A 27,090-nucleotide genomic window follows, 5' to 3' on the forward strand; every position below is an offset into this window, starting at 1 on the left:
CTATGTAACTTTGTTTTAATGGACGTGAACCTAGAGCTCTGCGTTAACGGCATCAGCCTCTAACTCTGCAGCTGCATCTTCTGGATCTGATTCCCGGTTATCAGCTGCAGCGACTGGGATTGAGAACTCGTTTTGGTCAACAACAATGACTGCGTTTACATGCATCAATAACCCTTTTAAAACCCGAATATTGGCAATAACCCGGTTTTGCACGGCCATGTAAACAGCTATAACCCCTTTGAATAACCCGAATTTGCTCATATTCGGGTTTTTAAAAACACGAATATGACCCCCTGGTTACTCCTTTTAAAACCCGAATATTCGGTCATGTAAACGCCAAACGGGATATCCCCATCAAACGGAACACGAATTTGTTTTCTGCACATGCTCTGTTCACAAGGAATCCTGGTCTTTTGAGTCCAGGAAGTTCTTATAAACACGGAGAAACACAAGACCAGGAGGAGACTAATCACTTCATAAATGTAATGAAGGATTTGGCATTTGGCATTTGTAGACGGTACAAAGTACGGGGATAGCGAGATTTACAAGAAGATGAGCGAAAAGTTGCGCAAAGCAGCATTTGTTTTGAATTTGGATGCAGGAAGAAGAAGAAGTGGAAATTACGCTAATTGCGTCATGATGTTCTCCGTGCGTCACTGGTTTGATGGAGATATCCCAAATGATTAATTACCATGTAAACGGAATATTCCGAATGTTTCAGTAACCGGAATATTAGCAATAACCTGAATTTTGACTGCATGTAAACATAGTCAATGAAGACACATTTTAGCAGAGTTTTTATTTTGTAATCTACATTTTATTCTGGTTTTTATTCGTTTACGATATTGCATTATATATTTAATTATCGTTATCGTCACATGACCAGCATTTTCGTTGCGTCTCGTTTTCTTCAGGTGATAAAGGTTTGTTGACGACTATATTTAGTCATCATTTTCGTTGACGAAAGCAACTCTACTCTCCCGACGGCTCCCCTGAGTTTGGGGCTGGGCTGTGCTGTAGCTGATGAAGAATCCCGGCCCTCCCTTGTTTTGTATTCCACATACCGCAAGAGTCTGTCCTTCAGCATCAGCTATATCTCACCTGTCCCGACCTGCTGGGATTCCCTGTCCTCATAATTTAGTTTGGACTTGATGGATGACAGCTGAAATGCAGTATAGTCAAATATTCCTCATATTTATCTCCACCCCACACGTACAGCCGGGGTTTCTTTTGGCACGAGAGACTGATTTTTTTTTTTTTTTTTTTTTTTCCAGAACCTTGAATGGCTTTGCTGAATCTGGGAATGTTGTGGGTTTTATTTCTTCTTCTTTCCTGCGGTGTGGAGTATTTCTCCGTATTCATGTGGTCTCCATCATCGCCTCTCTTCTCTCGCCACAGCCTGAACGGCTCCCTGCCCGCCAACGTGGAGATCAAGAACAACACCCTGTTCTTCAAGGCGCCGGTGACCTACGACCTGGCCGGGACCTACGTGTGCGACGCCACCAACGCCATCGGGACGCGCACCGGCATCGTGGACGTCAACATCACAGGTAGGCCTCTGCCGTTTCCGCTCTCTCTCTCTCCATTAACGCCGGCATGGCTTCGTCAGTGCAGTGTTCCTCTCAAAGTTCCCGTCCCGGATGCAGTCACGTGCAAACAGTTAACCCATCGTTGTTTGTGTGAAACATCATCGTTGTGAATAAAACCTCGAATGGTCGTCGATAAAACTTATTTCACCGTGCTATTACTTATTTAATGAAAAAGAAAAAAAAAACATGGGTAATACTTAAGTTTCCCAGGATTCTGCAGCTCGTAGATCCGTATTCAGCACCAGAATGTATGTAGTCATTTCCATTTTTTTCTAATCAACTTCTGGCATCATGCTGGAGGAATTTCAGTCCACTCCGCTTCCATTATTGATTCATTTCATTAAGACTTTTGCTGATGCACGACTCTCCTAAGGTCCCACGCAGCGTTTTTAGTTGGGTCTATTTCTTTTTTTTCTTCTTTTATTCGTGGCTATTCCTTCCCAAACGCCCGATTCTTTTATTCTTTAGTCTGTCTGACGCAGCTTTAACGCGGCGCCTCAGATCGTTTTGACCCAGATTTGACGGAGCTGCAGCCTCTGGACAGAGGGCCTCACAGCCGCCGCCGGTATGCAGCGTTAAAGGTCGACTCAATGACTCAATGACTTTCCAGGTCCTTTGGCTGGAGAAAACGAGTCCCAGTCATCACCTCTCCATCGCCGCGAGTCGGTCAGCTCCTGAATCCGAGCGGCGGCTATGACATCAGCTGCTGTTGACGTCGCTGTGGCGATTGACTGGCACTGGTTGCAGCTCACCTCTTTTAAATCCTGTGAAAATAGCAAGGGAGTACTTAGTGTTGCCCAGGTATTTGTAATTTATTTTTGTGGCTTATTTTTTTCTAACAAATAATGGGGAAAAAAAATCCATACAAATTTTACATTGTGCGAAATTGTTACAATCAGATGATTTTCATCAATTATATGGAATAAAAGACGAGCTGCTAACCAGCAGCCATGCTGGAGACTATTTGGACACATGGATGTGGCCCATATGCATATTTATTTGGTCTTGCCAGAAGATAATAGGATATTGGGATAAAATGTGGCGGAGTTTAAGAAAAATAATAGGATACGAGATTTCAAAATCTTGTAAGATACTTTGTCTGGGAAATTTGACACAAGATATAATACAAAAAGAGGATGAATATTTTGTTAAAGTTCTGCTATCGGCAAGTAAAAAAAGCAATAACAAGGTTATGGTATAAAGCAGAACCACCGACCACGGGGCAGTGGCTGAGCACTGAGGAAGAAATACTTGTAATGGAAAAAATGACATATAAAGAGACAAAATTTCAGGAAAAATGGTCAGATTATAGAGCACAGCAAGAAGAAACCACCATCACCACTGGACAATAAGGACATTGATATGAGAATAATAATTCATAATAATATATGAAGTATGTAAAACCTGACACTGTAATTGTTGACGGAATTTTCATAAAAAAAAAAAGTTTCAATAAAAAAAAAAAAAAAGACGAGCTGCTAACTTTTGCACGTGACTGCATGAGCACTCGTTTACGGAGAAAAATCGCCCCCGTGAGTTTTCGACGACGATGTCCTGGACTCGGTTTTCCAGCCTGCGTGTTTGACAGGTTAGACGCCGTAACAGCGCCCGCCTCCCCCCGCCATGCCCCGCTGCACATGCGTGGGAGCGCCATGCTGCACAACGCAGCTCTGTTTCATCAGCGCCTGAAATAGCGTCAAGGAAATTGGGGCTTTGAGATGAGGACACTGTATTGATCGCGGTTTGTTTTCGCCGTTTCTCTCCGAACAGCCTCTCTTGCAGCTGAGCTCCTTCTTTTGTCTCTTTGTCTTCTGGGAAAGAAAAAAAAAAAAAAAAACAACAAAATGCTGAACAAAACTGATCCCGGTCCCGTTACCTTGGCCCACATGCACTGTGGTTCCTCCGGGCCCCTAGTACACGTCTGGCTGCAGCGAACACCAGATCTGACTACACGTCCTACAAATGAGGGGATCTTCTTCTGATTTGTTGCAGCTGTGTATCCCTGCGGTGTTGGGAGACTGTCATAGTTTTGGTCTGGTCGGACTGGAAAGACCCCCCCCAACTCCGCCCACGTTTATTCTTTGCACTGCTTGTTATCTGGAAATCTGAGATGTTCTAACTTGCCTTCGCTTTGCATGTTGACTCACGTGCCGCAGCTTCTCCCAGCATCCTCTGCTCCCGCTTCCTCTCTTTTACTTTCTCTGGAAAAAGGGAGAGAAAGCGGCTTTTACGGGGCGTGTGATGTCATTACCTGCGTTTGCGAGGGAGCTGCACATCCAGAATAAATAGGCGAGTCGCTGGTGTGATAACAGAAATCACAAAAGAGCCTGAACTGCCCCGATAGACGGGAGAGTGAGGAAGTAATCTCGTGTCAGGAAATCGCCGTGCGGCAGCTTGAATTGAGTAAGTGTGCTCCGATGAGATGCACCACTTGGCATAAAGCACTGTACACCCAAAACAAAGGCACCAAAGTAATTTAGCATTTCTGCTTTTTCATTGATTGCTTAAATTAACAAACCACAGTGCACTCGTCCCAGTAGTCCTTCTGTTTATTCTCATCATTTGTCTGCATAATGTTATTGTGGGAGCGAGGTGAGCGCTGCCTGCGTGGGTACATGACTTGCGTGTTTAGTTCCAGTTCGTCTGCGGGCAACACTGAAGGCAAGCATACTCTTGCTCTGTTTTTTTTTTTTTTTTGTGGGTTTTTTTTTTCTTGTTGTTGTTTTTATGATTTACTACTGTTTGAAGATTCATAGATTATTCATCAGCAGGTCAGGAGAAGAAGTCATTGATCTCGAATCTGTGGGAAAACACTCCTGCTTCTCAGCAGGAGGCTGCTGCTCTCATCATGTTTTGCTCACTGGGATGGATGCGCTTGCTTTTCAAACGTCATATCATTAAGATTCCACACCTACAGTATGCTTTAATGAGGGTGTGTTTTTATTTTAGCCCTTTTTTCCACCGAGGTCCAGCACAAACATGAAGGGCTTCTAATATCCCACCACTCTGAATCTGTCGAAACAGGAGAGCAGGCTCGAGTCAGTTCACAAATGAGTCTTTGTTCTTTATTAAGTAGGGACGAGAGACTAGATGCTGCTTCCTAAAAGTAATCGCATATGAATGGAATTGAAGTGGTCGTAAAAAAGGCTGTTCTGATGTCTCAAAATCGATCAATAACGCCCAAATCGTTCAACATTTATTTAGAGGTCCAAATGGTCGCATTTGTTTCTCTCCCACTGAGTTGTGGATGAGCAGGATGTGAATGTGAAGGCGGTATTATCCTCCCAAAGGAGATGCATGACGTGACTCGCGGGCCTTTTCATCCCAGACCCGATGACATCACCACCGCACCCTTAGCTCCCAGTAGCTAGTTTGCCAAACAAAAAGTCAGCACCTGTTTGACGGGCTGGTTTAAACATCCAATCACCAAACCAGAGCAGATGCAGCCGCGCTGGAGGCGGGGCCTTAAAGAGGCGAGAACCAGTGTTCATGCAGTTGAGACGGAGAGAGTGAAGGAAGCAAAGAGAATGAGGACGTGGTGGCAACATGAAAGACTTCAGACGCCTGCTGCAAAAAACCCCAGAATGAGATTATAAAAATGTAAATAATCATAATAACTTTTGACAATGACTCTTCTCTCCACAGGAATGGCTACATGCTTGATATTTCAAGTTGCATTCATTCCAAAACATGTCCTGAATATCAAATGTCGCTAAGCGCCCCCGTCTCTGCGGTAATCTCTGCGGTTAACACACAGACACATAGGAGCACATCTCACTCACCCCCACCCACCACATACACCAACACCACACACACCTGTACAGCACCACCACCACCCCTGTCACCAGAATCTCTGGACACCTACATTATCAAAACACTCATCTCAAGCAGAAAAACAAAGCACAGGAATGTTTTTAGATCGAGCTATGTTTTTAATGTTCCATTAAAACGTCATGATGAGCGCGCGTTCGGCACAGACATCAAGATGGCTGTGCTGAACGTGCGCTCTCTTTTAAACAAATCCTTTATTATAAATGACCTGATTTTAGACAGGAAACTGGACTGTATTCTCCTTACAGAGACATGGCTTGGCACAGATGCACCTGTTGTTCTCACTGAGGCCTCCCCGCCAGATTTTAACTTTCTATTTTCTACCAGGGGGGGCAAGAGAGGGGGCGGAACTGCATCAATAACAAAAACAACTATGTCATCCAATGCAGTTCCTTTTAACAGCTACACATCATTTGAATATCATGCTTTTGTTTTTAGCAACCCCCCAATTCTCTGCATAACGGTCTACAGACCCCCACAGTATTCCACCTGTTTTATCAGCCAATTCTCTGAACTTTTATCAATTATTCACACCTCTTACAACAGGATCTTAATAACTGGTGATTTTAATCTGCACTTAGACAACATCTCAGACCCAGTATCTAGAGAATTTTTAAACCTTTTAAACTGTCTAGATTTTAAGCAACATGTCACACAGCCGACCCACAGCAGAGGGCGCACCCTGGACCTGGTCATAACCTACGGCCTGTCCCTGGGTGCGTGCTCTGTTGTGGACCTGGCTGTGTCTGACCATTTTTGCGTGTTTTTTAATATCACCAGTTTTAACCAGCGGGAGGCCCCGGTGAGAACGGTGAGGAAACGTAACCTAACTCCTGAAGTGGCTGCAAATTTTATCCAGATTTTACAGAACACTCCTGCAGAGATTTTACCAGCTCCCTGTGATTTTATCGTTGACAATTTTAACAAAATACTCAAAACAACGCTGGACTCAGTGGCTCCGATTTTAACTAAAAGAATTAGCATAAAACCTACACCCCCATGGAGAACTGAGGAAATAAAGAAACTAAAAAGAAACTGCAGGAGTGCCGAAAGAAGATGGAGGAAATCAAAATTAACAGTTCATTATGACATTTTTTGCCAACACCTTAAGTACTACAATAACAGTATTAAAAAAGCAAGAACCGCCCATTTTTAAAAAAAACCTAATTCTAAATAACAAAAACAATTCCAAATTCCTTTTCTCCACAATAGATTTTTTAACAAATGGAAACCCCAACAGATCCCATAAAACAGCAACAGACTATTACTGTGAGGATTTTGCAGACCACTTCAGGGGTAAAATTGACGACATTAGATCCAGTCTTTTATCTCAACAGATTTTAACTCTTAACACACCTGGATCAATGCTTTTACCTGAGGAAACACTGGAGAGTTTTGCCTTGGTTGATGCGGGGACACTTTGTAGAGTTTTCTCCAAGGTAAAGCCCACAACCTGCCTTTTAGACCCCATTCCCACACCGTTTTTTAAAACACTCTATGGGTTCTTTGAGGAACAGCTTTTGTATTTGGTCAACTGTTCTCTTCAGACGGGTGCCTTCCCCGCCGCCTTTAAAACGGCGGTGGTGAAGCCCCTTCTGAAGAAGAGTGGGTTGGACCCCAATGTTTTAAATAACTACCGGCCTGTATCCAACTTACCGTTTTTAAGTAAAATTTTAGAAAAACTTGTTTTTAATCAAGTGAATGAATTTTTAAACTCAACACACATTTTAGAGGCTCATCAGTCCGGTTTTAGGATGAACCACAGTACAGAGACAGTGTCTCCGCCGTGTCTCCTGATGACACTGGGCCAATTGATGCCCTTTTTAACTGTATTTTAGACATCAAGTCATGGATGGCAGCAAACTTCCTACAGCTCAACCAGGGCAAAACAGAGATTTTACTCATCGGTCCCGAAGGCCAGAGAGAGAAACTTTTACCAAAGTTACAGGATTTTAAACCCTCAAAATCAGTTAAAAATCTGGGCGTGATTTTTGACTCTGAGCTCACTTTTATTCCACATATTAAAAACATAACAAAGATCGGTTTTTACCATCTTAAGAACATAGCCAGAGTCCGCCCGTTTCTCTCTCAGGCCAGTACGGAGGTGCTAATGCATGCTTTTATCTCATGTCGTTTAGATTACTGTAACGCCCTGCTCTCTGGTCTTCCCAAAAAGAACATGTACAATCTACAATTATTACAGAATTCAGCCGCACGCGTGCTGACGAGGACCAGAGGGCGGGAGCACATTACACCTGTTTTAAAATCGCTGCATTGGCTCCCCGTGCGCTTCAGGATCGATTTTAAGGTTCTTTTACTAGTTTTTAAGTGTCTTAATGGTCTTGGGCCTTCTTATTTGTCTGCACTACTTTTACCCTATCGACCCTCGCGGACCCTGAGGTCCTCCGGTGCCGGCCTTTTAACCATACCAAAAGTTAGAACCAGGACACACGGGGAGGCGGCATTCAGTTTTTATGGTCCCCGATTGTGGAACAGCCTCCCGGAGAACCTGAGGGCCGCAGAGACTGTTGATGTTTTTAAAAAGAGGCTCAAGACCCATCTCTTTAATCAGGCTTTTAACTGACTCATTTAACTCTTCTACATTTCTTATGCTCACCCTTATTTTTATTGAATCTTACTGCTCTGTTTTATATTTAGTTTATCCTTTCTTATCGTATTTTATTTTTGTTTAATCTCAATGTTTTATCTAAATATTTTAGTTGTTATTTATGGTCTATTTTATACATTTTACTGTTTTATTATTTTAGTTTTTAATGTCTTACTTTCTAGACATACTTTTAGGATTTTATGTTTGTATGTTTTATGTTTTTTATAAACTCCTTTAGTGTATTTTATCCTGTTTTCTTGTAGCGTTTATCTCCAGTGTTTCCTCATAGGGAGCCTCCATGCTGGGAGTGACTCTGGCCTGCAGGGGGTCGTCCTGGGGGTCGTTCTGGCCTGGATGGTTGTGGAGCTCTGCACCACGGCTTCACCGCTGTGGTGTGGACTCCTCTATCCGTCCGGGCCGGGATGGTCTCTGTGGCCCCCCCCCCTTGTAGCTGCGGGCTATGAGACCTCCTGGTGTGGACAGCTCCCTGTTACCGTTTCGTCACCTGGATCCTCTGTGCCTAGCCATGTCTACACCATGTGTCTGCGTGCGTGTCTGTGTGTGTAATTTAGGAATTTAGGTGAATTGTAGTGTGCTTTTGTCTGCGGGGAGGGGGAGGGGGGGGGGCATTAATACGTTTTATGTTTATTTGTTTTTTCTTGTTTTTTTTTTTTTTTTTTTTTTTTTTTTTTTTTCCTGTTAAGCACTTTGTGTTTCATTATTTGTAGAAAAAGTGCTATATAAATAAAGTTTGATTTGATTTGATTTGATAAGACGGTCGGAAACAAGCTGCAAGTGTTGTTCTTTGCTGTTACATAGCGCAGGTCCTGGATTTCTGTTAGGGTTGCATTCCCAACGGGTACCGAGCGAGTCTTAAGAAGCATATTGCCAGTTCCCATAGTAACAGAGACGAGTTAAATGGGGGAACAGCCAAGCCTCGCCTGGCCTCCCCAAGCCGCTCAGAGCCACAGCTCAGACACGGCGCTCCCGAGCAGCTTCTAATCAGCCAGAGTTGATCTAAAACATTAGTTCAGTTTGATGCTTTTAATTCAAACAGACAGGAGACAGAGCGGCCCTGCCCTCGCGCGTCAAGCACGCGCAGCGCCGATGTGTTTCACTTCCAGCTCTTTGCTGATAATGTGAAATATTAGCCCACGCCTGTCCTAACGTTCACCTGTCAGCATTCGGATCAAGAGGTATTAGTTTGAATGTAAATGGGGGTGCGCTGGAGTCTGAGGTGAACTTCGGGGTGGGTGTCGGGTTTCCTCCCCGAACGGCACGGAGCAGATTACTGCTGCATTTGCATAATGGAGATTTAGCCAGTACTGTACGCTGATGCTTCGTTAACTTCAAAGAGCATCTTTATGCCTTCCAACCGGTCCGGACAGGCCCGGCCGAGAACCTGGAGGCTGCGGCGCTGGATCTGGTTCAGCTGTGCTGCCTGCAGAGAGGGAAGGTGACCTCCACGCCGTCCGGCCATTTGTTCTGCAACTTAAAGAGAAAGACCTGGGGAAGATACTATAAATATATATTAGGAATGGGCGATATTTTACCGTTCACGATAAACCGCCAAAAAAAATCCCCACGGTAAGAATTTGTCATCTCGCTGTAAAAACGATAAATTCCCCACAACGTACGTGTTCCGGGAAGGAAGGAAGGAAGGAAGGAAGGAAGGAAGGAAGGAAGGAAGGAAGGAAGGAAGGAAGGAAGGAAGGAAGGAAGGAAGGAAGGAAGGAAGGAAGGAAGGAAGGAAGGAAGGAAGGAAGGAAGGAAGGAAGGAAGGAAGGAAGGAAGGAAGGAAATGAATCTGAAAGAAAGAAAGAAAGAAAGAAAGAAAGAAAGAAAGAAAGAAAGAAAGAAAGAAAGAAAGAAAGAAAGAAAGAAAGAAAGAAAGAAAGAAAGAAAGAAAGAAAGAAAGAAAGAAAGAAAGAAAGAAAGAAAGAAAGAAAGAAAGAAAGAAAAACGATGCATTCCCATTGATGACGTTTAGTAGTATTTAGTATTCTTTTAGAGCAGTGATTTGGCTCCAGAGACTGAATGTGGTGATAGATTTATATTTACAAAGATGGAGTTGAATTGGTATTTTTTTATCGTCATTTTTATCGTTATCGGGATAAATGCCAGAAATGATCGTGATACATTTTTTAGTCCATACCGCCCAGCCCTAATATATATATACACATGACTATATCTCAATAACTTGGTAACCAGATGAAGATAACGCATAAAATTATAGCAAAAGTGCAAAAATTTGCATCAATATTACAAGGCCAGAGAACAATAAGATGGAATTACGGAAGAAAAAGGATAAATACTACACTTTAAGTGCAAATCTTTTGAAACCCTCTTTAACATTTCATTATTTAAACGCACAAAGATTTTTTTCTTTTGTGAGATCAGAGACGATCAGAGGGGTAAAGACAGATATTTTGAGAGATTTTTCAAAATTTGTCATTTCGGTCTTTCGGGTAGCAAATGATATGACATTTTTTGTTTGTTATATATATCAGTGGATTGATTATAACTGTTGAAAAACCCCTTTGTTTTGGTGATTATTGTATCAGTTGAGCAGGCAGAGCGCTCAGTGAGCTGGGGATCGATTATACAGAGAGAGCTCTGGAAATGCTCGGCGGTGTAGGGTCAATGACTTCTCTCTGAAATCTTCACAGTCGGGGGTCGTCTCAGGTCATGGCGGTCCTTCGTGACAGCTCGCTGCTTGCCTAGCCAGGAGCTGTACCTGTAATGCACCATTACCGGCTGCATTTTTGCAGGATATTGGCAGCTGTGCATTTATTTTGCAATTGCTCACCTGTCAGGGAGACGGCCCGGCCTTCTTGTGTCAGGAAGATAAAGTTGTCGCAGAAAAGCTCTGATGCAACTCGGATGAGGCGCGTTTTTCAACCCAGTTCCTCAGTTTTCACAGGTGGATTTGTGGGAGCTGCGTATCTGTCACCTCAGCAAACACCGGGGCCACAGATCACCTTGTTTCAATTAGTTTGGCCAAAGCGTTTGCTGCTCCGATGGCATCGACCACGGCGCGGCACACAGGGGCGAAAACCGCCCGCTTTGCAGGACGCGCGTTCTGCGGATGTGGCTGTCACTTGTCAGGATCTAATGAACCACTCTCCGGTTTTAATCAATCCCTGCTCTCAGGGAGCCAAATAAATAAATAAATAAGTGCGAGTGGAGAATCTGTGGGAAAAAGAAGTGAGGGAGGAGCTGGAGGGGAGAGGATCTATAGCGGGAGGGATGAGCTCCATGTAATGGGGCTCTTCTCCAGCAAATACCTTTTTCCTCATTTACATGCGGTTCAGAAATCTCCCGAGAGAGAGTTGACAAGTCGTCAGATCTGATTAATCAGCTAATTACCAACTGGCATCAGAGGCCGTGTTAAAAAGTAGAGATAATTAAACCACCGCACAATGAAAGTTATGTTTGAAACATCATTCTTAGCAGCTTTTAAGTGTCTAATGGAAATGCCAGTCAGGCAGTCGGCCCTACGGTGGGAGGAGCCGGCGACAGAGGAGACAGAAGTGGTCGGAGCTCAAAGATGCTGCTCGACATCAGTCTGTCATTAACATAACCCGCTCCGCATCATCACCCTCTTGTGTTTTTATGTTTTAAACAAATCAATGCAACCATCTCCAATGTCTCCCCAGCACATAACAAGACGTGATGAACGGCCGTTTTGTTCGGGACGGCCTTGCAATTATGTCGTCATCACCCCTGAGAAAGGAGCTGTGTGGTTTTTTTTTTTTAAACTTGGCAGGGAACGCTAAAGCGACATGTGGGAAAAACGTCCTCCAGTTAAGCAGCGCGGGACATATTTGTTTACCCACCATAACCTCTATTCTCCTTTGTGAGAGGCGGCGCTGCACGGCCGCCGTATTAGCGGCAGCAGCTGTGAAGGATGATATCAGATCAGGTTGGGGGTCAGCTGCTACGTGAACCCTGCTGGAGATTCCACTTAAGGCTGAGCGGGCGCTGACTTTCATCATCCTTCGCCGGCGTCGCTGGCGTCGGGCTGCTCGGGTGAGTGGAGGCGCAGCCAGTTTTTGCTACGGGTTGGACCCCGGCGCTCGGGTTAAAGTCGATGCGGCGAGAGCGTTCTCTTCGATTTAGCAGGAGGCTAAAGTGAGGACGGACCCTTCGGGCGAGCACCGGCCCGCGCCGGCAGTCCGTTCACGCCTGCCCGAACAAGCAATCGCCGGCTCCCCCCTCACGTCAAGAGAAATGAGGCGGAGGAAAAAAATTCAGTCACGTGGCGGGAGGAGGCCGGTGGAAATAGAAATAAACAGATCCACGTGACGGAGGGAGATGCTCCGGTGCTTTTCTTTTCTTTTTTAGAAGCACCGAAAGAGGATCCCAGAGATGAGCTTCAAGGCAGACAGCATCTGGGAGCGGTGCGCAGAGGTGGAAAAGGGGGCACGAGGCTGTTTGCATGAATTTATGTAACAGCCCTGACACTTTCTCTATCATCCGAGGCCTACAGTCCAATAATATGTCACGGCAGTGGGAGACGTTGATGATGAGGGGCGCTGACGTCCTCCTAGAGAAGGCAAAGAAACAGCACCTGCGCTGTGTTTCTCTCTGCCTGCTTCCCCCGCCGCTCTTTAATCTCATCGAGGAGGCAAATAAGGCCAGTGTGAGGAACATCAGCGGCATCTGTAATGATGGCGAATGTTTGCCGACAGGTTGGCAGCGGGGCAGCGGTGGGTGGGGGAATTATTGAGCAGACATTACATGTTACCCTTCCCCCCAAAAAAAGTCGAATCTACAAAGATGTAATCACAAATTTGGCATTTATCTTGGATTTTATTACAGTTTATTAGCGCGTTTTACTAGACATTTGCCTTAAAACGACTTCTCTCCTCACAGAAATTAATAGCTTGGGACGTTAATGTATTAAAGTCACAGTGGAGAGTTTCTTAAGAATTTCAGTCATGCTTTTCAAATTAAATCAAATTTGATCTAATTTGATTTAAGCCCCCTCTCACCTTGAGAGCCTGCTGGATTTAAAGAAAGCCGAGGAGGAGGAAGAAGAAGAAGAAATTAGCATCAAACACCGACACTCTTAATCAGTGTTGTCCCAGTATCAAAGGAAGTGGTTATTGATTATCATTTATTATCCTCTGAAGCACTTCTTCTAGTGAGCGTCTCTAGTTTCACTGATACAATCTGTTAAAGGAGACATATTATGAAAAAAGAAAGCTTTCTTTTCCCGTTTAGGTGTTTGAAGTCACCTCAGACTCAATCATCTTTGTCTCCGCCCAACCTGAACAGGGGGGTTGTAGGCAGATTAGGGGGAAGGGGGGACCGTTGATGCATCTAAAATCAAAATGACGTTTTTTTCTGTCAAAGTTACAACTGTTTCACAGATTTTCTGAGAAAAATAGTGGCGGGGGAAAAAACTGTCTGTGTCAGGACTGGCCCACCCCCACAGTTTGGGGCTGAATGGTTTAGTAGGCCTCGACCTCGGGTTCACCCGCCCCCGCAGAGACCGGTGACTAATGCTGCAGTGCTTTTTGTTTTTTAAGCCCATAAATAAAAGAAGAAACCTGGTTTAAAAAAAACATTTAGAGTAAGACAGCTGCCTCTTCGAGTCTTTTAGCGCTGTGATGGCTCCAGAACGGAGACTCAAATCAAACGGTGGGTTTAACCGGAGGTGAGGGTTTACAAGTGAACTAAGACCTGAGCGGAAGTGCAGTGTTTAGCTTCAAGTTTGGCTCCATCCGTCCATCAGGTTGGTGAACGCATTCGTTCATCAAGAAATACTGGAAACCACGGTTTAGAAATCACTATGTGGTTAGCTAACATGAGTTAAATGGTATATTAATGCAAAACCAGCAGCATTGCCACATAAGAGGACTGGAGTCGAGTAGCTAACTGGATGCAATGAAGAGAAACGACAAGTAGTGTTGTTTTTGTCACCCCTTTGGGTCAAGCTATCATTTTAGTTTTATTTATTTACCGTATTTTCTGGACTATAAGCCGCACCTGTATATAAGCCGCATCCGCTCTATTTAAAAAAAAAGATATGCAAGCCGCAGATATTCATGTTGTTAGATTAGATATTTACTACATGTACAGAACTATTTTGAACTGTAAATGATGTACATGTATGTACCTAAATAGATCCTTTCCTAACAGTGTCTTTTAACACGGCAGCAACTTTGCTGATTAAAACGGGACAAAACCAAGAGAAAATAACCGGTATTTATTTATCTATTTATCTGTTTGAAATCTGCTTCTACTTCTATCTGCTAAAGAAGAAGTAGCGTATTCTTCTTTGCATTTATTTTGTCTTAGTTTTTATTCTAATTCTGGTTAGAGCGCCCCGAGCGGTGGAAGAAAAATCCACAGAATAGCCGCACCTTTGTATAAGCCGCATGGTTGAAAACCTATGAAAAAAGTAGCGGCTTATAGTCCAGAAAATACGGTATATTAGTTTTAGTCACGTTCATTCTCCTTTCAGTCGTGTCAAGTATTGAGCATTTTAGTCTTATTTTAGTCAGAATTGTCCAGGACCATTTTAGTCTAGTTTTAGTCAAATATTGTATTTAGTCAAACCCATTTTACAATTCAAACAAAGTTATCTTATTATTATATTATTGTTACCTTATAGACTCAGGAATACATTCATTTCAGATACACAAGACACTCTAATTTTGAGTTTACAACAACATCTACAACTACAATTTATTTTTCTGCATTTCTCCCCATCTTTTTCCTTTTCGACGACACATTCAGTTTTCTTTTCCACGTCTATGTAGGAAAGTGTATCCAAAGAACGTCTCAAAGAAAATGAAGACACAATTTAGCATATTTTTTATTTTTTAATCGTCATTTTAGTCTTGTTTTTATTCGTTTACCATATTGCCTTATTTAATTATCGTTATCGTCACATGACCAGCATTTTCGTTGCATCTCGTTTTCCTCCAGTGATAAAGGTTCGTTGACGACGATATTGGGTCATAATTTTCGTTGATGAAAGCAACTTTAACGACAAAGGGGCTGCTGTGCATTATTTCTGTGGCGTTCTCTTTGAAGCGCGTTCCAGACATTACATTAGGACCTCTGGGTATTATTGAGTCATTATACGTCTCCTTGGGGAGTTAGGTCTCTCATGTGAGCGTTGGATAGCTGGAGCTTCTCTCATCCTCCACCTGTATATGTATCTGTGACATCAGCGAGCAGGAGGCAGGTGAGAGCAGCAAGAAGCAGCTAAAAGTGTTCTGCACACACACCTGCCACCTGTTCTCCAGAGGGTCCCTGCTCCGTTCACACTCGCTCACTCAGACATTTTCCAGACTGCTGCAAAACTCTGCAAGAGGTCGTGTCCATCCGAAGTAAAAATCTCCTCTGGAAGTTGTCCAGGCTGCTGAGCACGCGGGAGAAAGAAAGAGCGTTTCCTGTGTTGCGACGGCAGCTCCGCCATCGGTGAACGGATCAGGATGGAGAGCTTCCGTCACGGGATCGAGTCTTTTCTCCTTCACTTTCTCTCGCTTCCCGTCATCCCTCAAGAACGCCGTAGAACCAGGTGGTGCTTTATCAGCTGCAGACAGGCCCGACGTGCACCGCCGTCGCCGCCATATCAGCCTGCTTCCTAAACGTGATGGCGCACCCGCCGCCCCGCGTGATAAAACTCGCAAGGCTGCGGCAAGAGCATCCTTGAATAAAACAAGTGGCGCGCCGTATATTACTGACATCTAACAGCGGCGCTGCGGAGCGCAGCCATTCGTCTCTTTCTTCTTCTCTGACAGGGACAAGCGACATTATGATGTCGGCTTTGCAGAGGCTCCCCGTAGCAATGTGAAATGTGTTTGTCTTCGCCTGTCATCCGTCTCAATCTGTGTGCTATACCATATTGCGCCGCTGCCTCCTCACGTCGCCGTCTGCATTATTCATGCATCCAAAGGCCACGCGTGTATATCTCGTATATTATTACACCCTTGTTCCAAATAGAAACATGTTGTCAGACAAGCAGAGGAGCATCTTCAGTGTCTTGGTCCCCCTTCACCCCTCTAGACATCTAGGCAAGGCAAGTTTATTTGTATAGCACAATTCAACACAAGGTGATTCAAAGTGTTTTACATCAACATTAAAAGCGGCAAGACACAATTAAACAGTAAATAACAAATAAAATTAAAGCTGCAAGCAGCAATGAACGGGCCCTCGCACTCACGGCCACCGCCCCCCATAAGTATCAGAAATGACACCACCCACGACTTCCTATGTCAAACCATTGAAAAGTTATAGCAGAACAAAGGGACAACCAATCAGAAGAAGGGGCGGGGCTAATTAAGGCCAACGAAGCTTAAGGACTCATTACAGAGTCCCATGACACCACCCACGACTTCCTATGTCAAACCATTCAAAAGTTATAGCAGAAAATCGGGACAACCAATCAGAAGAAGGGGCGGGGCTAATTTAAGCCAATGAAGGTCAAGGGCTCCATAAAGAATCCCATGACACCACCCACGACTCTCTATGTCAAACCATTCCAAAGTTATAGCAGAAAATCGGGACAACCAATCAGAAGAAGGGGCGGGGCTAATTAAGGCCAACGAAGCTTAAGGACTCATTACAAAGTCCCATGATACCACCCATGACTTCCTATGTCAAACCATTCGAAAGTTATAGCAGAAAAAAGGGACAACCAATCAGAAGAAGGGGCGGGGCTAATTAAGGCCAACGAAGCCTAAGGACTCTTTACAGAGTCCCATGACACCACCCACAACTCTCTATGTCAAACCATTCAAAAGTTATGGCAGAGAAAAGTATTCTAGGGGGCGCTGTTGAGCCGTTAGGCCACGCCCATTAATGCAAACCATGAAATATCCAATTTATCGCCAGGCCTGCCTTGCATGCAAAATTTGGTGACTTTTGGGGAACTATCAAATATGGACCAATCAGATGAAGGGGGGCACGCTTTTTGGCGTCGAGTGTTGCCACGGTAACACTTTTGAATGAGAAAAGTAATGCGCGTCGTCGCAAGATGGAGACGTACATTTTGATGTTAAAAAAAACACACAAATTGCTGACAATAAACTTTGCATTGTGCTGGGATCGAACCCGCGATCTCTCACACGAAAGACGGCGACGTTACCTCTAAGCCACGAATGAGCTTGGCCGTTTTCTGACTGACTGATTAAGGAGAGACCAACATAGCGATATAATCTGAGTCCCGAAATGTTTTTTCGTAATTTTTAAGATATTTGTAAGATATAAATATTAGTAAAACCCCACTATTTGTGCTTTTGTGAATAGCATGTTCCAGTCTTTACTTCCTAGACACACACACTGCATGGAAGGGAGCGTTTGATTTATTGTTCACGTAACATTACTTTTATTTTTTCACAACCAAACCACGCACCCTATTTATGTCATTTGCACCGGGCAAGGACAAAAAATAAATGATTCCACCAAAATTCCAGAGATTTTTGCGGTTGGCTGACACATTACCAGCATATTTCAAATATGTCAAACCATTCAAAAGTTATAGTCAGAAAATATGGACAACCAATCAGAAGAAGGGGCGGGGCTAATTAAGGCCAACGAAGCTCAAGGACTCTTTACAGAGTCCCATGACACCACCCACGACTCTCTATGTTAAACCATTCCAAAGTTATAGCAGAAAATCGGGACAACCAATCAGAAGAAGGGGCGGGGCTAATTAAGGCCAACGAAGCTTAAGGACTCATTACAGAGTCCCATGACACCACCCACAACTCTCTATGTCAAACCATTCAAAAGTTATGGTAGAGAAAAGTTTTCTAGGGGGCGCTGTTGAGCCGTTAGGCCACGCCCATTAATGCAAACCATGAAATATCACATTTATCGCCAAGTCTGGCTTGCATGCAAAATTTGGTGACTTTTGGAGAACTATCAAATATGGACCAATCTCATGAAGGGGGGGCGCGCCTTTTGGCGTCTAGCGTCGCCACGGTAACACTTTTGAAAGAGAAAAGTAATGCGTGGTGTCGCAGGATGTAGACGCACATTTTGATGTATAACACACCTGGGTGCACGTTACGGTTCGGGCTGAATTAACTGCCGAAGGAATGGCATAAATTTCGCCAAAATGACATAATTTATTCAAAATGGCCGACGTCCTGTTCGGTTTCGGCCATGGCTCCAAGAGACTTTTCTTTAAGTTGTGCCATGATACAGGTGTGTAGCGATTTTCGTGCATGTACGTCAAACCGTATTGTGGGGCTTGAGGCACAAAGTTTTCCGGGGGGCGCTGTTGAGCCATTTTGCCACGCCCATTAATGCAAACCATGAAATATCTAATTTATCGCCAGGCCTGGCTTGCATGCCAAATTTGGTGCCTTTTGGGGAACTATCAAATATGGACCAATCAGATGAAGGGGGGGTGCGCTTGTTGGCGTCTAGCGTCGCCACGGTAACACTTTTGAAAGAGAAAAGTAATGCGTGTAGTCGCAGGATGGAGACGCACATTTTGATGTATAACACATCGGGGTTCACGATACGGTTCGGGCTGAATTAACTCTCGAAGGAATGGCATATATTGCTCCAAAATTACTCGATTAATTCAGAATGTTCAAAATGGCCGACTTCCTGTTCGGTTTAGGCCATGGCGCCAAGAGACTTTTCTTTAAGTTGTGACATGATACAGGTGTGTACCGATTTTCCTTCATGTACGTCACACCGTATTATGGGGCTTGAGGCACAAAGTTTTTTCTGTCGAACCAATCAGATGAAGGGTGGGCGCGCTTTTTGGCGTCTAGCGTCGCCACGGTAACGCTTTTGAAAGAGAAAAGTAATGCGTGTTGTCGCAGGATGGAGACGCACATTTTGATGTATAACACACCTGGGTGCACGTTACGGTTCGGGCTGAATTAACTTTCGAAGGAATGGCATAAATTTCGCCAAAATGACACGATTAATTCAAAATGGCCGACTTCCTGTTTGGTTTCGGGCATGACGGCAAGAGACTTTTCTTTAAGTTGTCCCATGATACAGGTGTGTACCGATTTTCGTGCATGTACGTCAAACCGTATTGTGGGGCTTGAGGCACAAAGTTTTCAAGGGGGCGCTGTTGAGCCATTTTGCCACACCCAATAATGCAAACCATTAAATATCAAATTTTTCGCCAGGCCTGACTTGGGTGCAAAATTTGGTGACTTTTTGGGCATGTTAAGGGGGGCAAAAAGGCCATCACTTTGTCAGGAAAATAATAATAATAATTAAAGCTGCAAGCAGCGATGAACGGGCCCTCGCACTCACGTCCACCGCCCCCCATAAGCATATCAGAAATGACACCACCCACGACTCTCTATGTCAAACCATTCAAAAGTTATAATAGAAAAAAGGGACAACCAATCAGAAGAAGGGGCGGGGCTAATTAAGGCCAACGAAGCTTAAGAACTCATTACAGAGTCCCATGACACCACCCACAACTTCCTATGTCAAACCATTCAAAAGTTATGGCAGATAAAAGTTTTCCGGGGGGCGCTGTTGAGCCGTTAGGCCACGCCCATTAATGCAAACCATAAAATATCAAATTTATCGCCAAGTCTGGCTTGCATGCAAAATTTGGTGACTTTTGGAGAACTATCAAATATGGACCAATCAGATGAAGGGGGGGTGCGCTTGTTGGCGTCTAGCGTCGCCACGGTAACGCTTTCGAAAGAGAAAAGTAATGCGTGTGGTCGCAGGAGGGAGACGCACATTTTGATGTATAACACACCTGGGTGCACGTTACGGTTCGGGCTGAATTAACTGCCGAAGGAATGGCATAAATTGCGCCAAAGTGACACGATTAATTCAAAATGGCCAACTTCCTGTTCGGTTTCGGGCATGACGCCAAGAGACTTTTCTTTAAGTTGTCCCATGATACAGGTGTGTACCGATTTTCGTGCATGTATGTCAAACCGTATCGTGGGGCTTGAGGCACAAAGTTTTCAAGGGGGCGCTGTTGAGCCATTTTGCCACGCCCATTAATGCAAACCATTAAATATCAAATTTTTCACCAAGTCTGGCTTGCATGCAAAATTTGGTGACTTTTGGAGAACTATCAAATATGGACCAATCAGATGAAGGGGGGGTGCGCTTGTTGGCGTCTAGCGTCGCTACGGTAACGCTTTCGAAAGAGAAAAGTAATGCGTGTGGTCGCAGGAGGGAGACGCACATTTTGATGTATAACACACCTGGGTGCACGTTACGGTTCGGGCTGAATTAACTGCCGAAGGAATGGCATAAATTGCGCCAAAGTGACACGATTAATTCAAAATGGCCGACTTCCTGTTTGGTTTCGGGCATGACGCCAAGAGACTTTTCTTTAAGTTGTCCCATGATACAGGTGTGTACCGATTTTCGTGCATGTACGTCAAACCGTATCGTGGGGCTTGAGGCACAAAGTTTTCAAGGGGGCGCTGTTGAGCCATTTTGCCACGCCCATTAATGCAAACCATTAAATATCAAATTTTTCGCCAGGCCTGACTTGGGTGCAAAATTTGGTGACTTTTTGGGCACGTTAAGGGGGGCAAAAAGGCCATCACTTTGTCAGAAGAAAAAAAATAATAATAATAATAATAATAATAAAAATTCCTGCAAATACAATAGGGCCTTCGCACTGCAAGTGCTCGGGCCCTAATTAAAGCTGCAAGCAGCGATGAACGGGCCCTCGCACTCACGTCCACCGACCCCATAAGCATATCAGAAATGACACCACCCACAACTCTCTATGTCAAACCATTCAAAAGTTATAGCAGAAAAAAGGAACAACCAATCAGAAGAAGGGGCGGGGCTAATTCAGGCCAATGAAGGTCAAGGACTCCATACAGAGTCTGATGACACCACCCACGACTCTCGATGTCAAACCATTCAAAAGTTATGGCAGAAAATCGGGACAACCAATCAGAAGAAGGGGCGGGGCTAATTCAGGCCAATTATGGTCAAGGACTCAATACCGAGTCCCATGACACCACCCACGACTCTTTATGTCAAACCATTCAAAAGTTATGGCAGAGAAAAATATTCTAGGGGGCGCTGTTGAGCCGTTAGGCCACGCCCATTAATGCAAACCATGAAATATCAAATTTATCACCAGGCCTGGCTTGCATGCAAAATTTGGTGACTTTTGGAGAACTATCAAATATGGACCAATCAGATGAAGGGGACGCGCGCTTTTTCGCGTCTAGCGTCGCCACGGTAACACTTTTGAAAGAGAAAAGTAATGTGCGTCGTCGCAGGACAGAGACGCACATTTTGATGTAAAAAAAACACAAAAATTGCTGACAAAAAATTTCATCATAGGTACAGCCAGGCTCAAACTCTCGACTTCTGGCACCAAAGATCGTAATGCTGTGGCTGAGCTATGTCTCAGCTATCCCTTTCACTTCGACTTACTGGCTTAAGAGAGACCAACATAGCGATAAAATGTCTGGAACTTTTTTTTCCTAATTTTTTAAATATTTGTAAGGTATAAATATTAGTAAAACACTACTATTTTTATTACTTTTTCTGTAACCATTCTACCGAGGTTCTAACCGGGCTGAGCACGGGTCTATTTCTGATGTCACCATATTACAGGGAGCTGATTGGTCGGGGAGCGGGGCCGTCATCACCCTACTCGCCACTGATTGGTCGGGGAGCGGGGCCGTCATGACCCTACTCGCCACTGATTGGTCGGGGGGCGGGGCCGTCATCACCCTACTCGCCACTGATTGGTCGGGGGGCGGGGCCGTCATCACCCTACTCGCCACTGATTGGTCAGGGGGCGGGGCCGTCATCACCCTACTCGCCACTGATTGGTCGGGGGGCGGGGCCAGCAGACGTTTGAATCAGGAAGAGGGACTCTCTATGTCAAACCATTCCAAAGTTATAGCAGAAAATCGGGACAACCAATCAGAAGAAGGGGCGGGGCTAATTAAGGCCAACGAAGCTTAAGGACTCATTACAGAGTCCCATGACACCACCCACGACTTCCTATGTCAAACCATTAAAAAGTTATAACAGAATAAAGGGACAACCAATCAGAAGAAGGGGCGGGGCTAATTCAGGCCAATGAAGGTCAAGGAGTCCATAAATAATCTGATGACACCACCCACGACTCTCTATGTCAAACCATTCCAAAGTTATAGCAGAAAATCGGGACAACCAATCAGAAGAAGGGGCGGGGCTAATTAAGGCCAACGAAGCTTAAGGACTCATTACAGAGTCCCCTGACACCACCCACGACTTCCTATGTCAAACCATTCAAAAGTTATGGCAGATAAAAGTATTCTAGGGGGCGCTGTTGAGCCGTTAGGCCACGCCCATTAATGCAAACCATGAAATATCAAATTTATCACCAAGTCTGTCTTGCATGCAAAATTTGGTGACTTTTGGAGAACTATCAAATATGGACCAATCAGATGAAGGGGGGGTGCACTTGTTGGCGTCTAGCGTCGCCACGGTAACACTTTCGAAAGAGAAAAGTAATGCGTGTAGTCGCAGGATGGAGACACATATTTTGATGTATAACACATCTGTGTTCACGTTACGGTTCGGGCTGAATTAATTCTCGAAGGAATGGCATAAATTTCGCCAAAATGACACAATTTATTCAAAATGGCCGACATCCTGTTCGGTTTCGGCCATGGCTCCAAGAGACTTTTCTTTAAGTTGTGCCATGATACAGGTGTGTACCGATTTTCGTGCATGTACGTCAAACCGTATTGTGGGGCTTGAGGCACAAACTTTTCCGGGGGGCGCTGTTGAGCCATTTTGCCACGCCCATTAATGCAAACCATGAAATATCAAATTTATCGCCAGGCATGGCTTGCATGCCAAATTTGGTGCCTTTTGGGGAACTATCAAATATGGACCAATCAGATGAAGGGGGGGTGCGCTTGTTGGCGTCTAGCGTCGCCACGGTAACACTTTCGAAAGAGAAAAGTAATGCGTGTAGTCGCAGGATGGAGACGCACATTCGGATGTATAACACATCTGGGTTCACGATACGGTTCGGGCTGAATTAACTCTCGAAGGAATGGCATATATTGCTCCAAAATTACGCAATTAATTCAGAATGTTCAAAATGGCCGACTTCCTGTTCGGTTTCGGCCATGGTGCCAAGAGACTTTTCTTTTAGTTGCGACATGATAAAGGTGTGTACCGATTTTCGTTCATGTACGTCAAACCGTATTATGGGGCTTGAGGCACAAAGTTTTTTCTGTCGAACCAATCAGATGAAGGGTGGGCGCGCTTTTTGGCGTCTAGCGCCGCCACGGTAACGCTTTTGAAAGAGAAAAGTAATGCGTGTTGTCGCAGGATGGAGACGCACATTTTGATGTATAACACACTTGGGGGCACGTTACGGTTCGGGCTGAATTAACTTTCAAAGGAATGGCATAAATTTCGCCAAAATGACACGACTAATTCAAAATGGCCGACATCCTGTTCGGTTTCAGGCATGACCCCAAGAGACTTTTGTTTAAGTTGTCCCATGATACAGGTGTGTACCGATTTTCGTGCATGTACGTCAAACCGTATCGTGGGGCTTGAGGCACAAAGTTTTCAAGGGGGCGCTGTTGAGCCATTTTGCCACGCCCATTAATGCAAACCTTTAAATATCAAATTTTTCGCCAAGCCTGACTAGGGTGCAAAATTTGGTGACTTTTTGGGCATGTTAAGGGGGGCAAAAAGGCCTTCACTTTGTCAGGAAAATAATAATAATAATAATAATTAAAGCTGCAAGCAGCGATGAACGGGCCCTCGCACTCACGGCCACCGCCCCCCATAAGCATATCAGAAATGACACCACCAACGACTTCCTATGTCAAACCATTCAAAAGTTATAGCAGAAAAAAGGGACAACCAATCAGAAGAAGGGGCGGGGCTAATTCAGGCCAATGAAGGTCAAGGACTCCATACAGAATCTGATGACACCACCAACGACTCTCTATGTCAAACCATTCCAAAGTTATAGCAGAAAATCGGGACAACCAATCAGAAGAAGGGGCGGGGCTAATTAAGGCCAACGAAGCTCAAGAACTCATTACAGAGTCCCATGACACCACCCACGACTTCCTATGTCAAACCATTCAAAAGTTATTGCAGAAAAAAGGGACAACCAATCAGAAGAAGGGGCGGGGCTAATTAAGGCCAACGAAGCTTGAGGACTCATTACAGAGTCCCATGACACCACCCACGACTCTCTATGTCAAACCATTCAATAGTTATGGCAGATAAAAGTATTCTAGGGGGCGCTGTTGAGCCGTTAGGCCACGCCCATTAATGCAAGCCATGAAATATCAAATTTATCGCCAAGCCTGGCTTGCATGCAAAATTTGGTGACTTGTGGAGAACTATCAAATATGGACCAATCAGATGAAGGGGGGGTGCGCCTTTGGGCGTCTAGCGTCGCCACGGTAACGCTTTTGAAAGAGAAAAGTAATGCGTGGTGTCGCAGGATGGAGACGCACATTTTGATGTATAACACACCTGGGTGCACGTTACGGTTCGGGCTGAATTAACTGCCGAAGGAATGGCATAAATTTCGCCAAAATGACACAATTTATTCAAAATGGCCGACGTCCTGTTCGGTTTCGGCCATGGCTCCAAGAGACTTTTCTTTAAGTTGTGCCATGATACAGGTGTGTAGCGATTTTCGTGCATGTACGTCAAACCGTATTGTGGGGCTTGAGGCACAAAGTTTTCCGGGGGGCGCTGTTGAGCCATTTTGCCACGCCCATTAATGCAAACCATGAAATATCAAATTTATCGCCAGGCCTGGCTTGCATGCCACATTTGGTGCCTTTTGGGGAACTATCAAATATGGACCAATCAGATGAAGGGGGGGTGCGCTTGTTGGCGTCTAGCGTCGCCACGGTAACACTTTTGAAAGAGAAAAGTAATGCGTGTAGTCGCAGGATGGAGACGCACATTTTGATGTATAACACACCTGGGTGCACGTTACGGTTCGGGCTGAATTAACTTTCGAAGGAATGGCATAAATTTCGCCAAAATGACACGACTCATTCAAAATGGCCGACTTCCTGTTTGGTTTTGGGCATGACGCCAAGAGACTTTTCTTTCAGTTGCGCCATGATACAGGTGTGTACCGATTTTCGTGCATGTACGTCAAACCGTATTGTGGGGCTTGAGGCACAAAGTTTTCCGGGGGGCGCTGTTGAGCCATTTTGCCACGCCCATTAATGCAAACCATGAAATATCAAATTTATCGCCAGGCCTGGCTTGCATGCCACATTTGGTGCCTTTTGGGGAACTATCAAATATGGACCAATCAGATGAAGGGGGGGTGCGCTTGTTGGCGTCTAGCGTCGCCACGGTAACACTTTTGAAAGAGAAAAGTAATGCGTGTAGTCGCAGGATGGAGACGCACATTTTGATGTATAACACACCTGGGTGCACGTTACGGTTCGGGCTGAATTAACTTTCGAAGGAATGGCATAAATTTCGCCAAAATGACACGACTCATTCAAAATGGCCGACTTCCTGTTTGGTTTTGGGCATGACGCCAAGAGACTTTTCTTTCAGTTGCGCCATGATACAGGTGTGTACCGATTTTCGTGCATGTACGTCAAACCGTATTGTGGGGCTTGAGGCACAAAGTTTTCAAGGGGGCGCTGTTGAGCCATTTTGCCACGCCCATTAATGTAAACCATGAAATATCAAATTTTTCGCCAGGCCTGACTTGGGTGCAAAATTTGGTGACTTTTTGGGCATGTTAAGGGGGGCAAAAAGGCCCTCCTTTCGTCAGAAGAAGAAAGAAAAATAATTCCTACAGATACAATAGGGCCTTCGCACTGAAGGTGCTCGGGCCCTAATAATAATAATAATAATAATAATAATAATAATAATAATAATAATAATAATTAAAGCTGCAAGCAGCGATGAACGGGCCCTCGCACTCACGTCCACCGCCCCCCATAAGCATATCAGAAATGACACCACCCACGACTCTCTATGTCAAACCATTCAAAAGTTATAGCAGAAAAAAGGAACAACCAATCAGAAGAAGGGGCGGGGCTAATTCAGGCCAATGAAGGTCAAGGACTTAATACCGAGTCCCATGACACCACCCACGACTCTTTATGTCAAACCATTCAAAAGTTATGGCAGAGAAAAGTATTCTAGGGGGCGCTGTTGAGCCGTTAGGCCACGCCCATTAATGCAAACCATTAAATATCAAATTTATCACCAGGCCTGGCTTGCATGCAAATTTTGGTGACTTTTGGAGAACTATCAAATATGGACCAATCAGATGAAGGGGACGAGCGCTTTTTCGCGTCTAGCGTCGCCACGGTAACACTTTTGAAAGAGAAAAGTAATGTGCGTCGTCGCAGGACAGAGAGGAAAATTTTGATGTAAAAAAAACACAAAATTTGCTTACAAAAACTTCAGCATCCTGCCAGGCTCGAACTCCCAACCACCGGGACCAAAGATCGCAATGATCTGGTTGAGCTATATCTCAGCTGATGCAACACATTGCCTTACTGGCTTAGTAGAGACCAAGATAGCGATATAATGTCTGGAACTTTTTTTTCCTAATTTTTTAAATATTTGTAAGGTATAAATATTAGTAAAACACTACTATTTTATTATTACTTTTTCTGTAACCATTCTACCGCGGTTCTAACCGGGCTGAGCACGGGACTATTTCTAACGTCACCACATTACAACAGCTGATTGATCGGGGGGCGGGGCCGTCATCACCCTACTCGCCACTGATTGGTCGGGGGGCGGGGCCGTCATCACCCTACTAGCCACTGATTGGTCGGGGGGCGGGGCCGGCAGACGTTTGAATCAGGAAGCGGGAGTCAAACCTTTAAAAAGTTATAGCAGAAAAAAGGGACAACCAATCAGAAGAAGGGGCGGGGCTAATTAAGGCCAACGAAGCTTAAGGACTCATTACTGAGTCCCATGACACCACCCACAACTTCCTATGTCAAACCATTCAAAAGTTATGGCAGATAAAAGTATTCTAGGGGGCGCTGTTGAGCCGTTAGGCCACGCCCATTAATGCAAACCATGAAATATCAAATGTATCGCCAAGTCTGACTTGCATGCAAAATTTGATTACTTTTG

The 27,090-nt window shown here is 44.6% G+C and overlaps 1 protein-coding gene across 8 annotated transcripts in view; it reads left to right on the top strand.

Annotated features, from left to right (window-relative positions):
- nectin1b (nectin cell adhesion molecule 1b) overlaps nucleotides 1–27,090 on the top strand; it is a 336,486-nt gene that overhangs the window by 90,551 nt on the left and 218,845 nt on the right. For all 8 annotated transcript variants that reach the window (XM_061719802.1, XM_061719796.1, XM_061719799.1 and 5 more), the window contains one exon: nucleotides 1,399–1,550. In XM_061719802.1, coding sequence (XP_061575786.1) covers nucleotides 1,399–1,550 — 152 coding nt within the window. The remainder of the gene's footprint in view (nucleotides 1–1,398; nucleotides 1,551–27,090) is intronic.

The sequence above is a fragment of the Cololabis saira genome, chromosome 4 (genome assembly GCF_033807715.1).
Source record: "Cololabis saira isolate AMF1-May2022 chromosome 4, fColSai1.1, whole genome shotgun sequence".
In the NCBI taxonomy this organism is placed as follows: Eukaryota; Metazoa; Chordata; class Actinopteri; order Beloniformes; family Belonidae; genus Cololabis; species Cololabis saira.